Here is a 13,542-nt window from a genome sequence, read left to right as displayed (position 1 = left end):
ATCAAAAATAATCAACATACTACAACCAAACCTAGGAGTTCTCTCTGTTAAAACATCACCAAGGTTGAAGATGCACCAACACGCTGACCTTCCAGGCAGAGGGACCAGACACACCCCATGCCACTCGCTGGGCCCGGGGTTAAACAGGGGTGACGCACCTGCTGCTGAAAGGCCTGACTCGGACCGCCACTGTCACCTGGCTGTTCTCCACTTTTAAGGGGTCTGTTTCTGCAGAGGTTTTCCGAAGCGCAGGCTCCTCTTCGAGGAGGAACGTACTTTCTTGCAACCTTTCCCTCTTACTTGCGAGCAGAGAACTTTTGGGCATCTGTTTAACCTGAAGGCTGGGCACTCGGCTTCTCGGCACTAATGCGGCCGGGCTCTTAAGCTGAGGCAGGCCTCGCTTCGGTGTGCACCTGTGTTCTATAAGGCTCTTCGAGGGCGTTCTTTTTTCCAAGCTTTCACATTTATTTGAAAGTTTCGCCACATCCTTCCCAGCACTCCTGAGATATAAGTTTCCTGTTTCTGACGCTCTCACATCCAGCTTGCTCTGAACAGGTCTTGTGGCCGAGCGCCCTGATCTAACAGCTTCTGTCTGACCCCGGGAACCAACGGGGGCTCTGTCACTCGAGGACCCAAGGGCAACGCCTTCGCCCGCCCCACTGAGGGCAGGAAATGTTCCTTGGTTTTTTTCAGCAGCCTGCACCTCAGCGTCTTTTGGGTCTGCAGCTGGAGGTACAGAAGGTGCAACAAAAAAGGTTTTATCGTTATTTACAACTTTCCAATTTATACTAGTTTCTGGCGAAGAATGGTTACTTTCTGTTGTTTCCTGCTTTTCCACAGCATCTGCTTCAGTGCAACGCTGTGGCATCAGCCGTGGCTCTGCTGTTTTCTCAGCCACGCCTCCCCGCTCGCCCCCCAGCAAGGAGGAGTCTTTGCTCCTTGTGACTCTCCTCTGAAGTGTCAGTCTGCCCGCAGGGTGAGGCGGGAGGGGATCACCTTCTGGTTTTTCACAGGCATAAATTACGTAAGTGCTGTCGATGCCTCCGGCTTTCCCCACAGGTCTCAGCAGCGCAGCCCCGTCCTCAGGTGCTGACGTTTCCGACTCCGGCTGCAGCTGGCGGCTGCGGGCGACAATGCTCAGAGCCGGCCTCCCTGGGGCGGCAGGGAGCCCCAGGTCACCGCCCGCGCTCCGGTCACACGCGGTGTGTACGGACATCGTGGTAGCACGGTGTCTGTAGAAAGGATGTTTTTGGAGAAACTTTAAGCTCTTATCTGGATGTTCACTTGACTTCCGGCCATTTCTTATGCATCAGGTTCCAAAATTATCTGCTAAAATAAATAAATAAATTTAGATTGCACAGACTACAAACAGGCTTTAAAAATATGAGAAACTTCCACTGTGACAGAAACTTCCCAGAGGAATATATGAGGGTAGGGCGCTCTCCAAGTCAGATACTGCTCCCGAGGTGCTCAGACAGGTCTCTGACCTAAAGAGCTTACAGCCGTCACCCAGCAAGGACGTACCGGGCTCCCACTACATGCCAGGCCCACTGATGGGGGCTGCGGATTTCAAAGACATTTTCATTTCTTTAGCCTAGAAGTAGTGCACAGGTGACCCTCATATCAGACCAAAGGTGCCAAGAGACTTAAAAGATATAAAAAGCACATATCAAAGAAGACGCAGAATGGCCAATAAGCACGTAAAAAGATGTTCAATGTCACTAATCATGAGGCAAATAAAAATCAAAACCACCATGAGACATCCATCAGCATGGCTACTATAAAAAAAAAAGCAAACAGAGAACAAGTGCTGACAAGGACGTGAAGACATTGGTGTACTGTTGGTGGGAAGGTAAAATGGTGTGGCCACTATGGAAAACAGTATGGATGTTTTCTCAAAAAATTAAAATTACCATATGACATAGCAATTCCACTGCTAGGTACATGCCCCAAAGATTGAAAGAAAGGTCTCAAAGAGATATTTGTACCCCATGTTCATAGCAGCATTATTCACAACAGCTAAAACAGGGAAGCAATCCCAGTGTCCATGACCAATGCAGGGCTTATCAAAATGAGGGACAGTCCCACGATGGGATTAGTCAGCCTTAAAAAGTAAAGAAATTCTGCAATATGCCACAGTACGGATGAACCCTGACGACATTATGCTAGGTGAAATAAGCCGGCCACAAAAAGACAAATGAGAGATGAGTCCCCATATCTGGGGTACTCAGCAGGTAAAATCATACAGACAGAAAGCACAACGGCGGCTGCCAGGGGCTGGGGGTCGGGGGGACCTGGACAGTCACTGTTTATCAGCTGCAGAGTTAGATTTACGAGATGACAAGAGCTTTGGGGGTGGGTGGTAGTGATGACTGCACAACACACGAATATATTTTAAGGATGTACACTTGAAAGTGGGTAAGATGGTAAACTTCACGTGTATTTTAACACAGCGAGAAATGAAAGGAGTACTCATCAGCAGCCCTTTTTAAGCACCTCCAGCTGGGGAGCAGGATGGGTACTCACAGCAAGGATGGGGACTCACGGACGCCCGAGCAGGGAGGCCAAAGGTGGCAGCGGAGCATCTCCGTGACACCTGGGAACACACGCTACACACAGCAACGCCTCGTGGACGGGAGTTTGAGAGGCGCCACAAGGCAGACTGTTCCCACATAAGAACCTCAGACAGTAAACTTGAAACACACTGTAAGTAATCGCTTGTGCTGAGAACAGTTACGGAACATTAGTTAAGTAGACAGCCGGCCCTCTAGCAGGCAGACAGCAGGGAGACAGGTACACATGCAAATGCGTGTCAACAATACCTACCCAGCAGTAATGTTTTAAAGAAACGAGAACCGCAGTGACAGCTAAGAGGGCGGGCTCCCAGTCGGCTCTCTCTCAAACTGGTTATGTTGATGTAAACAAGTCTTGAAACTTGCATACCTGATTCTAACTTGTAAAGTGACACCTGATCAAACTATTTCCTTGTGAAAGTAAATAAAGGAAAACTCATTTAAAACGGAGCCGGGAGGCCCCACACTGAGCACTCATGTTTTATGTCTTGTCATTTTTTACAGACTCTGGGAAGAACCTGCCTCACATACTAGGGCAAAGAGGAAGGAGGAGTTCCTCCTCGCCTGGCAACGGCTCAGCCAATGAGGAAATACGCACCCGGTAACCTGGAGGTCGCCACCACCCCAACGGTCCCTCTCCTCCACTGAATTTCCATGCAGTTCTCTCCTTTTCTCCACACAGACCTCTGCTTTACTGCCCCTCACAGACACCGCGTTTCTCACAAATTGAAGGTCCCTGGGCGCCCTGCATCAGCAAGTCAGTCAGTGCCAGTTTCCAGCAGCATTTGCTCCCTTCATGTCTGTGTCATATTTTGGCAATTTTCAAAATATTTCAGACTTTTTCATTAGTATTCTTCTCATTACGGCGATCTGTGATCCGTGGTCTTTGATGTTATTACTATGACACGCTGAAGGCTCAGATAATTGTCAGCATTTTTATCAGACAGTATTTTAAATTAAGGTATATACATTGTTTTCAGACATAACGCTACTGCACACTCAATAGGCTACAATATAACATAAACATAAAACTTTTATATGCGCTGGGAAACAAAATTCATGTGTCTAGCTTTACTGCAGGCGTCTGGACCCAGCCCACAGTATCTGGGAGGTGCCCATCCAGGGACGCCCCTCTTCTGTTCTGAGCCGCCCATTCTCCTCCAGTTGGTCCTGAACTGCAGTCCTCTGCTAGTCCCACCTAAACTCTTTTTGATAATATAATTAAGTGGCTACTGTATTTTTAAAGTCGACACCAGAGATTATTGCTCTGAAGGAACAAAATAATCGAGGTTCATTTTAAAAGGTAAGCCTTTTAAAGTTCTAAATCAGTAACAACCATTACCAAAAACTTCGCCAGGATCTAAGCATCTCCCGGCAACCCTTCCACTAAAAGTAAGCAACCTTCCCATTGTGGAAATAAAAGGGCAAGAAAAGATCCCTGGCACCTGCTCCGCAGCTGAAAGCCGTCAGCTACTCACGCGGAGAGAGACGGCTGCTTGTTCCGGCGGTCGCGGTCAGACCCGAGGGAAGAGGGCGCAGACGCGGCGACGTGTTCCCAGCGGTCACCTCGGGGCCCGGACCGCGACCCGCCCCTAAGGCCGGCCGGCCGCCCGGAGGGGTCAACGCGCGCGGAGGGCGAGGCCCGGGTCCCGCCGCCCCCAGCCCTCCTCGGGGACCCCCGGCCCTCCTCCAGGAACCCCTCCTCGGGGACCCCGCCTTCCCTGGAGAGCACACACACCCCCACACAGACTCACCGCCCCTGCCCCTCCGCGGGGACCTGTCCCTCCTCGGGGCCCCGCCCCGCCCCGACTCCCGAGCCGCTCTCCCCGCTCCCACCCCCGCACCGGCGCTCCGCCCCCGGCCTCGCAGGCCCCACCTCGTAGCCCCCAGGCCGCCCCGCGCCGCTCACGCCTCTGCCGCCGGCCCGCGGTTTGAATGCGCGCCCCGCCCTCTGATTGGCTGCCGGGCGCCGCGCACGCACGTCCTCCCGGAAGCGCGCCGCCGGTCTTGCGGATCCGAGCCCCGACCCGCGCTCGCGTCTCCTAGGCAACGGGCCCCGCCCTCCCGGGCTGCGGGCGCGGAGCATCCCCGGCGCCTCTCAGGTGTGCTGGATCCAGGAGAGCGACAGCGACGCGCTTGTCCAGCCTCAGGATGAAACCAGCAGTCGTCCACCTTACCGCCTTACCTCCAGGACTTCTTGGTGCGGAAGTGGCTGTTTGCCCCCAAGTTAACCACATTCACCCTTTTCCAGTATTTCTTGTGCAAAACCCGGAGTTGGGAAGGGTGCTAAATGCCTTACATGGAATTTTTTCATTTAATCTTGAAAGTCTTACGAGGTACATGTTAATATGATCCCCAGTACAGATGAGGGACTGAGGTTTAGACTTAAAGTTCAAAAAATCAGCAACTAGCAAGTGGTGTTAAGTATATTCCAAAGCGCGCATCGTCAAGTATCACTCAGTTTCTAAAAATATTCCAGTAAGATTTTGAAACATGAAAAAATGATAATAATAATACATGCTGAAAAAAATCAGGTCAGTGAGAGGGACTCTACTCAAGCAGATATTATAAAGCAGCTTTACTTTTTAAACAGCAAAAAGGCAGCTAATGGAAATGTATTCAATGGGATGGAAAGGGAAACCAGAACTGACTCTAACTGGATGGAAAAACTGAATGGATGATAAAATACTCGTGCGAAAACTCACTGTTAAAAATCACTCTAAAAATATTAAAGTTAAATTATAGAGAAACCATCAGAAAAAAGAATGTATCAGATCTATGGGAAAATAATCAAGTCTAGAAGCAAAAGAAAATATGGCAAGAAAAGACTGACAAACTCAAAATACATAAATAATTTAAACACATGTATAGTTCAAAATGTCTACAATGTAGCGGAGGGAGGGTATAGCTCAAGTGGTAGAGCACATGCTTAGCATACAGAAGGTCCTGGGTTCAATCCCCAGTACCAATTCTAAAAATAAGTAAACCTAATTACCCCCCAAAAAAACTAAAATGTAGTAAATAACTAGAAAAATACACTAAATGTGACAGAAAATGCAAAGATCTCTTTCAATTACACAAGGAAAATAAAGTTACAAATAGAAGAATAAAATAAATAAAATATAAAAATGGACAAAATACACACAAAAATAATTCAGAAAAATATAGAATGGAAAATCCAGCCATTAAATGCAAGTGAAAAAATAAATTAGGTACAAGCAAAAAAAATGCTTTTTAGTTTTGGTGCTGGTGATGTTGCATCAAAATTTAAAGTACACATTTCTAGTGACAGAAATGGATGAGCTTCTCGAGGGCAGGGACCCCACCCTTTCATAGTGGACCCCGCCTGCTTAGTGTAAGCCCTGATATAGAAAAAACACTTGGCAAATATTTGTTGAGTAAATAGCAAGTCCGCCTAGAAAGCAACATGATACTGTATTGGAAGAGCCATGAAGATACTCATATTCTTTGACCTAGTAACTGCACTACAAAAATTTATTCTTGGAAAATATTTCAGTGGAAACCAAAAAGCATGCAGCCCCTGCCCCCTCACCCCCAACTGGAAAAAACTCCCAATGGCCAACCCTGAGAGAATGTTTTAAATGGTTCAAAATGAGGGAAACCATGGAACTGCAGGAGTTGGGAGGAGGCGAGCTCCCTGGTCAGAGCGCATGCTTGGCATGCATGAGGGCCTGGGTCCAATCCCCAGTGTCTTCGGCAAAGAAAAGAATTTTTTTTAATAAGGAAAAATAATTCTATTACAACAATTAAGGGTCATTAAATTAAATTTACAAATTAATTGTTTAAAAAATTACAAATTAAAGTTACAATTACCAATTAACTAGAACCAGACAGTGCATGGCCTAAAGACCAGACCCTGCCCCAGACTCTGAGCCCTAGATGGAGCCAGGCCTTGTCTGCCTCCCTGTCTCCCTAGGCCCCACACAGAACTCTCAAGAGGACCTTCTTAGAGCACCAGCCACACTTCCCTCTTCTCATTCTTTCTGTTAGAAACTCCCAATTTAATTCCAGCCAAAGGAATAATACTGCACAGAATCACGGGCTGTCTGTGAGCCACCTCCAGGTTACAAAAGAGGGATTTCTGTCGTGTGTGTGTGTGTGTGTGTGTGTGTGAAGGAAGGATTTATTACTTGCAGCAAGCAAGGAGAACCAGGGGTCTTCCCCAAAGCAGTATCTCTTATTCTTTTATGTATTACACCAAGATGGTGCGTCTTTCTTGAAATCCTGCCCACAGCTGACCCACAGCAGAAGTCACTCCTGGGGACCCCAGCTTCCTCATCTGGGGACTGCGCATGCTAGGGCTGTCATGAGGATTAAGTCAGCGAATGCAAAGTGCTCAGCTTAGAGCCGGGCATGGGGTTACACTCAGTTAATGTAACCCACTCAACTGCATCGCCTAATAACACCTCCAAAATGTGGCAAAGTCCTGTTCACGGCCAGCGCTGAGGGGCTGCGATCATGCATTTGATAGGCTGTCAGTGATGGTAATGATGCAGCTGACTTTATGAAGGCTGAGGATTACGATTTAATCCCCAGAAATAACCACGAGATGAAATGGGGAGTCCTTTTGTACTGGACTCACTGGACTGTATGAAAAATCAGGAGAGAGCAAGAAAAAACTATCTCCAAGGGGGAGCAGTCCTAACCTCCATTTTGCTTCAATTTGATTAGAACTTTCTTAGAACTGAGCTCTTTTGTACTTTTTGATTGAAGAAAAAGGAATCTAGAAAATGCAGATTCAGCCACACGAGGTTGAAGGGTGAGCAGCCAGGGTGAACCTCCTTTCATCGCGAGCTTGGGTGGCCTGTAGTCCAGGACGCCCCCTACCACACGCATACGACGTCCGGGCTCTGCCCTCCAGCTCAGGTGGAGAGAGTCCTTCCTTACTGCTAATGCAGCAGCTCTTTTAAATGCCCAATTGTTCAAACCTGTTTTCATGTTTGACTCATTAAACAATAGCTCCTTTGGGGATCTGAAGTCATCAAACCTGCTTGCCACTCTGATTACTTTTACCTCCCTGACTCTTGGTTTCTTGACCTGTAAATTGAAGAGATGATACATCAGTAATAGCTAGAAAAATCAAATTAGGTAATGCATGTGAAATGCACATGAAACAGTTTCAAATGTGGCACATTACTGTATGTAAATTTAAATTGCAATATGGTTTGACTGTGCGTAGTTAACTCAGATATTTGTGAGTTAGCATAGATCATGTGTATGAAACTTGAACACACATAGCCTGGAACATAAGGCCTCCCTAAATCGGAATAAAATCAGAACCAACTATACTTCTCTCATCTAAGGTAACACTGTTGGTAATCTTTCTTAGTCTGAGATCTCATTCACCATCAGCTGCAAACTTTTCTTCATTTAAGCTCTTGTCTCCCTTGGCCTTGGAGCAACAGGTGTCCCTGCTGCTCCTCAGGGCCAGCCCCACACCTGGATCCTGGATCCATCTTCCACATTCCCCGGAGACCTCCCTGCGGCACCACCCCCTCCTTCCCTCTTCAGCATCTCTCTCATCTGAAAAAAAAATTGGCTCTTATAAAAGCCAACCTGCCAAGCTTGTGTGAATTGAGCTCTGTGCAGCATTTAGATGACCAGACACCGCCCCATTTTAAATTACTCTCCTGGTGTTTTCTGAACTCTCTCCTCAGTTTCAGAGTCTCCTGCACCTCCTCAGCCTCGTTTCACTGCTTGTTCTTCTAATGAAATGGGGAGCTAGGGAACAAAATGGAAATACTGGCTAGGAGGTAGAAATCAGTTAGTGTATTTCCTGGGAAAATTGAGATTAGCGTGTAGATGTATATGTCCAATGGGATATATGCAAATGATGGCTGGAACTCTGGCAGCTATTTTGGACCATGAGGATGAAGGCCACATCCTAAGGATGGAGTAGGAATTGGAAGGGGCCTGGATCCCTGATGCCAGGGAGCTCCATATCAGACCTTGGACTGCCTACTTCCTGACTTCTGTTACATAGACAGAAATAAACCTTATGTTTTAAAAGCCACTTATTTGAGTTTCCTGTTTTTGCAGCCTAATCCTAACTAATACAATTCCCATTACCTACAAAATGAGATTCAAGCATAACTTAAAAGGCCCTGTGATTGGGTTGCTGCTCACTCTTCCACTTGGTCTCTGACCACTGCCTGTCACCCCCAGTCTCTTGTACTTTATTCTCAGCCATCCAAACCCCCTGTCCCTTTCTGAACACGCCTCCTGTGTCTTTGCGTGTTCTTCTCAGCGCCAGAGAGCCAATGTTCTGCCCTCCCTGAATCTGAGCCTCTGCAGAGATTCCCATCCAGGAAAGACAGTTTTCTAGAAATTTCACAACATGAACCAGGCTGACAACAGATAAGCTCCTAACAGGAGCAAAACCTATCCCAAATAATCCAGTTATTCTGAAAATAAAAGGAAGTGGTTTTTTGATCCATCAGAGGGCGACAAACCAAAAGAAAACGTAGAAAGTGTTCGGCAGTCAAGCAAGCCCACTTGAAGCCTTCCATTATGTTCAGATTTTTAAAAATGATTAACTCATTCTAATTATTGGTCTCAGGATACAAATCTATTACAATTTATCCAGTTTCATAATTTTTGAATTATTGAATTGAGCATATTATTTTCCCACTTTGTAGGTATTATATTCGGCTGCATTTTGGGGTCCACAACAAAGAATTGCAACAGGATGATGGACATTAATTTGAAGTCCAAAGCGGAAGTGGAGGAGAGACGTCAGAGCCAGGCTGCGTCGCAGCTCAGTGGTGGGGACAGCGGCGGGGCTCCCAGTGCAGTTCCCTCACCCGGGAACCTCAGCTACCAGATTCAGTAATCCAGTAAACCAGCCATTACTGCTAAGTCCCTTCTTTATGCAGGACACGCACATCCTCTCATTCAATCCCCAGCCCCCCAGCCCCCCATAAGACAGGGTCAGTTATTGTGATTCCTGCTGTTTTGTAGATGAGGGAAACTCAGTTTCCAGGCAGTTGGCTACCTCGCCTGGGATTACCGGTCTGTTAAGTCATAGAGCCAAGCTGAGGGCTCAAAGAATTGGGCGCCATCGCCTGTGTTCTGCATCACTACCCTGAACTGTGGTTTTTACAAAGATTCTGTCTGGTTCTCAAATTTCTGTGGCCCTGTGATTAGCACAAGGATTAAACTAACACAAAGGTAGCTTAATATCTGTCACATTTTGCATTTTCTTTCTAAACTCTAGTGCACGTTAGATCAAGAGTCTTAGAAGCAGGCACTGTAACAGGCCTGTGCTTTCTGATGCGCTGATGACATCTTTACGATCACTCAGTGACATACCCTGCGTACATCTAGCAACACTGCCAGGAATTTAAAAAGAAACAATGACATTAAGCTAGCAATCGTTTTTTAATAGAAAAGGGAAAGGACTCAGGGATTAGGAAATGTCCCAGACACCCTTTTCTCTTTGAATCCTGCTGGTTTCATTCCAGAGAAGATTAGTAAGATTTAGGACTGCTGTGGGCCCCACAGCCTACCGGGTAACCTGTTCCTACATAAAGGAGCTCTGCGGCACACTTAGGAAGAACAACTTTTTAAAAAGGCCAAGTTGACCTTGGATCAGCTGCCTTTTCCCCTCTGTGCTTTGCCAACATGGCCCAAGGTCATTTCTGACATCCTGCTAAAAACATTGCCAACTCTTCCAAGTAGAATTGTAGCAGTTTTTCTAAAGGGGAGGATGAAAGAGTTTTGTGTCTCTTAACTTTCAACAAGTTTAATTTAATTTTAACTTTTTTTTTTTTTGGAGGGGGAGGTAACTCGGTTTATCTATTTATTTAATGGAGGCACTGGGGATTGAATCCAGGTCCTCGTGCACGCTAAGCACGTGCTCTCCCACTGAGCTGTACCCTCCCTCAACAAGTTTAAAAAGAGATATTGGATGGTTTTAGGAAGGCTATTGAATATGCAGAGATCACTCAGCTGTCCATCTGAACCCCAAAATAGTTTATAATCACTGAATAATCAGATACTGGTAAATGGTAACCCCGGGAGTGTCTAGACTTATCTAAACTGATAGACATTTAGTTTTTATAATCACTTTTTAGTTTGTGTGTTCATGTAAATTATTTCTTATTTAAAAACAGTATTAAAAAGACTGTGCCAAGCGATTGCTTCTCTTATTTGTGACTTTAAGAAGGCGGCTGTCAAATTAGAGGCCACCTGGCCTGCAAGCATTATGTATCATCAGCCTTTCCAGCCAGAGAAAGGGAGGGTCACTTCCTTGCAGCTTCATGAGCAATTCCACACGCTTCCACATGCCTCTGCCTGTTTGCAGAAGGATTGGTTTTTTTTTTTCCTTTCTTTCTGGTTTAGACCACAGACTGTTCTCTGACTCACTCAGGAAAGAAAAGAAATCCACCATCAGAAACAGTTCTGCATTTCTTTCTTTCTTTCTTTCTTTTTTTTTTTTTTTTTTTTCAGATCTGATGGTCTGGGGCACAACAAGAGTTCAGTGTTCTGTTTGGATGACTGGTTCCGGGTCCCTCCAGCACACAGAGATGGATAATGACGGTATTTTCTGTCTTCTGTGGTGACAGTGTTTTCCCAGGCCGGGGAGTCGGTTTGGATGGACTTCATGGGTTTCATTTAATTCATATGAAATAGTGCCCAAAGAATGAGTCTGTTCACTGAGTCCTTTATTTCTCCCAGCTGCATTTCTTCAATATTATTAATTGAATCTCTGTCCTACAACCTTTCATTGGCCTCGAAAGTCCACAACAATTGACAACAATTAGGCCTGAGCAGTTTGAGACGATATTCCCGAGAAACGGAGAGCGAAACACACTTCAGGTTGATCAGTCTGTGCCCTGGATGGTTGGATGGTTGAAAGTCTAAAGCAAGGCCGTCCAAGGTAACACTAGCCACACGTGAACCTCAAATCTTACCGTGGCGCTATTAAGAAAAGTAAAAAGAAAAGGGTAGCATTTTAATAACGTATTTTATTTAGCCCAACATATCAGAAATATTTCAATACATAGTGAACATACATTTTAAATTGAGGTATAGTTGATTTGCAATCTTGTATAAATTTCAAGTGTACAACATAGTGATTCACAATTTTTAAAGATCACAATCCTTTTATAATTATTATAAACTATTGGCTACCGCCCCGTGCTGTACAATATAGCCTTGTAGCTTATTTATTTTATACACAGTAATTTGTATAACCTCTTAACCCCCTACCCCTATCTTTCCCCTCCCCACTTCCTTCTGTTGCTGGGAAACCCCGCCTCTGTGCCCCGAAAGACGAATTCAGACCCGGAGACAGAGATTTGGGAGAACCAGAAACGAGCAGCTTTACTGCTTTGCCTGGCAAAGGGGAGTCACAAAATTCCCTGCTCTCTCCCTGCAATTAACTTAGAAGCTTAGTTGCAAAAAATACACAGTAGAGATAAGTACCGCTTCAGCAAGAGGACGAAAGCTTAAAAAGGCTGGTGAGGACCCCTCTCTGAAACTGGTTACGCCGGAGCCAAAGTATGTTCTTCTTGTGCCCAGCTTGGGAAGAGGGTGAAAATGCCTTGTAAAATATTACAGCACGTCCCCGAGCTCCAGGCCACCTCCCCTCTGGCTCCTCCTGCTGTCCGCGCAGCACAAGGTTCCCCGCGGAGCCGCGAGCCCAGGCCTGCAGCCGGATTTTAGACTAGAAGGACCGCCGGCCGGCGCCTCCCCACCTCCGGAAGGACGGGAAGTCCTGTCTGCGACAGCGCTCTGGAGGCTGCCGTTTTTTGCCCCAGGGCGTTTTCCTCATTATTCTCACGGCTCTCCCGGTCAAGGCCCCCATTTAAATGCGTGATGGAGTCTCCTTAACACGTGACCGTGCGGCTTCCTGAGACTGAATTTCATTAGCCTCGTTTCTGCTCATTTCCCTAAACTGGGAGGCTCTTTGGTGACCCGGCCTGTTCCTGGAGGGTGGCACTGACACTCCTGCCCTCAGGCTCGTCCGTAAACTCAGCTCCCTCCCCGGGGACACGGTGAACGCATTCTCCCTTTGTGTTAAGGGCACCAGCAAGGGGTCATCAGAACACGCACGGTCGGCAGGGGGGCTGCCTTGCCCGGGAGGTGGGCGAGCATCCGGGCCTGGGGGCCGGGCCTGGCCTGGGCCCTCCCGGCTGTGCTCCGACTCTCCCCCCACCCGGCGGGCGTCCTGGGGAGGAAGGAGGGGAGGCTGCCTTTCACACCCACAGACAGAGCTCTCTGGAAACGCCAGCTTTCCCAGCCTGCTGTGCCCCTCGGCTCCGGCTGGAGTCTTTCTGCTTCCTTTTCCAGGAGGGGAGTGGCTTTCCTGGAGAAGTGAAATAGGTGGGAAGGAGAAGGGGGCGTGTAGCTCAGCGGCAGAGCGCATGCCCAGCACGCAGGCCGTGCTGGGTTCAAACCCCAGGACCTCCATTCAATCAATCAATAAACCTAATTACCGCCCCCACCCCCGCCAGCTAAACAAGAAAGTGGAAAGAAAAAGAAACAGAATATGCAGTGGCGGGGGCTCCCCTTTCTCTTCACTGCCCCCCACCCCGGACCTCCCTCTCCCCGACCCCTGACTCTGCTCAGCGCACCTAAAACCACCACCTTTGACGGCCTGCCTGCCCCAGAGTCTGACCTCATGCGGCTGCCCGGGGGGGGGGGGGGGGGGGCGGTGATGCTCTGGCCCGCTCGGTACCGGGCGCTGAACTTGAACCCGTCCCGCCTGCCCCACCTGTTTGTGTGAAACCTCGGCTGGGGCTGTTCAGTGATTTATGGACATGGAACCCGAGCTCAGAACCAGGCCTTCAGACCTCACGAAGCTCACGCTCAAGATAAAAGCCCCTTCGCGGAAGGAGATTGTGAGAGCGCATGCCTGGGGAGGGCGGGGCTACGGGGGTGGGGGGCAGGTGTGTGGCCAAGAGGAACCCGGTGACACGGGGCAGAAACAAGGCAATGGACG

At 47.7% G+C, this 13,542-nt stretch overlaps 1 protein-coding gene and 1 long non-coding RNA gene across 6 annotated transcripts in view; both read right to left on the bottom strand.

Moving 5' to 3' along the window:
• The window catches only part of KIF14 (kinesin family member 14), a 46,052-nt gene extending 41,530 nt beyond the window's left edge, over nucleotides 1-4,522 (bottom strand). For 2 of the 5 annotated variants that reach the window (XR_012501754.1, XM_074351560.1), the window contains exons 1-2: nucleotides 4,450-4,515; nucleotides 159-1,329 (exon numbers count right to left, since the gene is read on the bottom strand). Coding sequence is in view for 4 of the 5 variants with exons in the window: in XM_074351560.1 (XP_074207661.1) it covers nucleotides 159-1,216 (1,058 nt within the window). In the remaining variant the exon portion in view is untranslated. Of the gene's footprint in view, nucleotides 1-158; nucleotides 1,330-4,018; nucleotides 4,328-4,449 lie in introns of those variants that run through there. The other 3 variants (XM_074351561.1, XM_074351562.1, XM_074351563.1) reach the window with 3 other exon arrangements.
• Nucleotides 4,523-9,960: 5,438 nt separating this feature from the next.
• Nucleotides 9,961-13,246, bottom strand: LOC123617215 (uncharacterized). The gene is made up of 2 exons (XR_006725347.2): nucleotides 12,024-13,246; nucleotides 9,961-11,516 (listed from the first exon to the last, which is right to left on the bottom strand). It is a non-coding gene; the product is annotated as an uncharacterized LOC123617215 (long non-coding RNA).
• Between the last annotated feature and the right edge of the window lie 296 nt (nucleotides 13,247-13,542).

The sequence above is a fragment of the Camelus bactrianus genome, chromosome 23 (genome assembly GCF_048773025.1).
Source record: "Camelus bactrianus isolate YW-2024 breed Bactrian camel chromosome 23, ASM4877302v1, whole genome shotgun sequence".
Lineage (NCBI taxonomy): Eukaryota > Metazoa > Chordata > Mammalia > Artiodactyla > Camelidae > Camelus > Camelus bactrianus.
The sequence above is the reverse complement of the archived record's forward strand: the minus strand, read 5'-3'. Positions and strand labels throughout refer to the sequence as shown.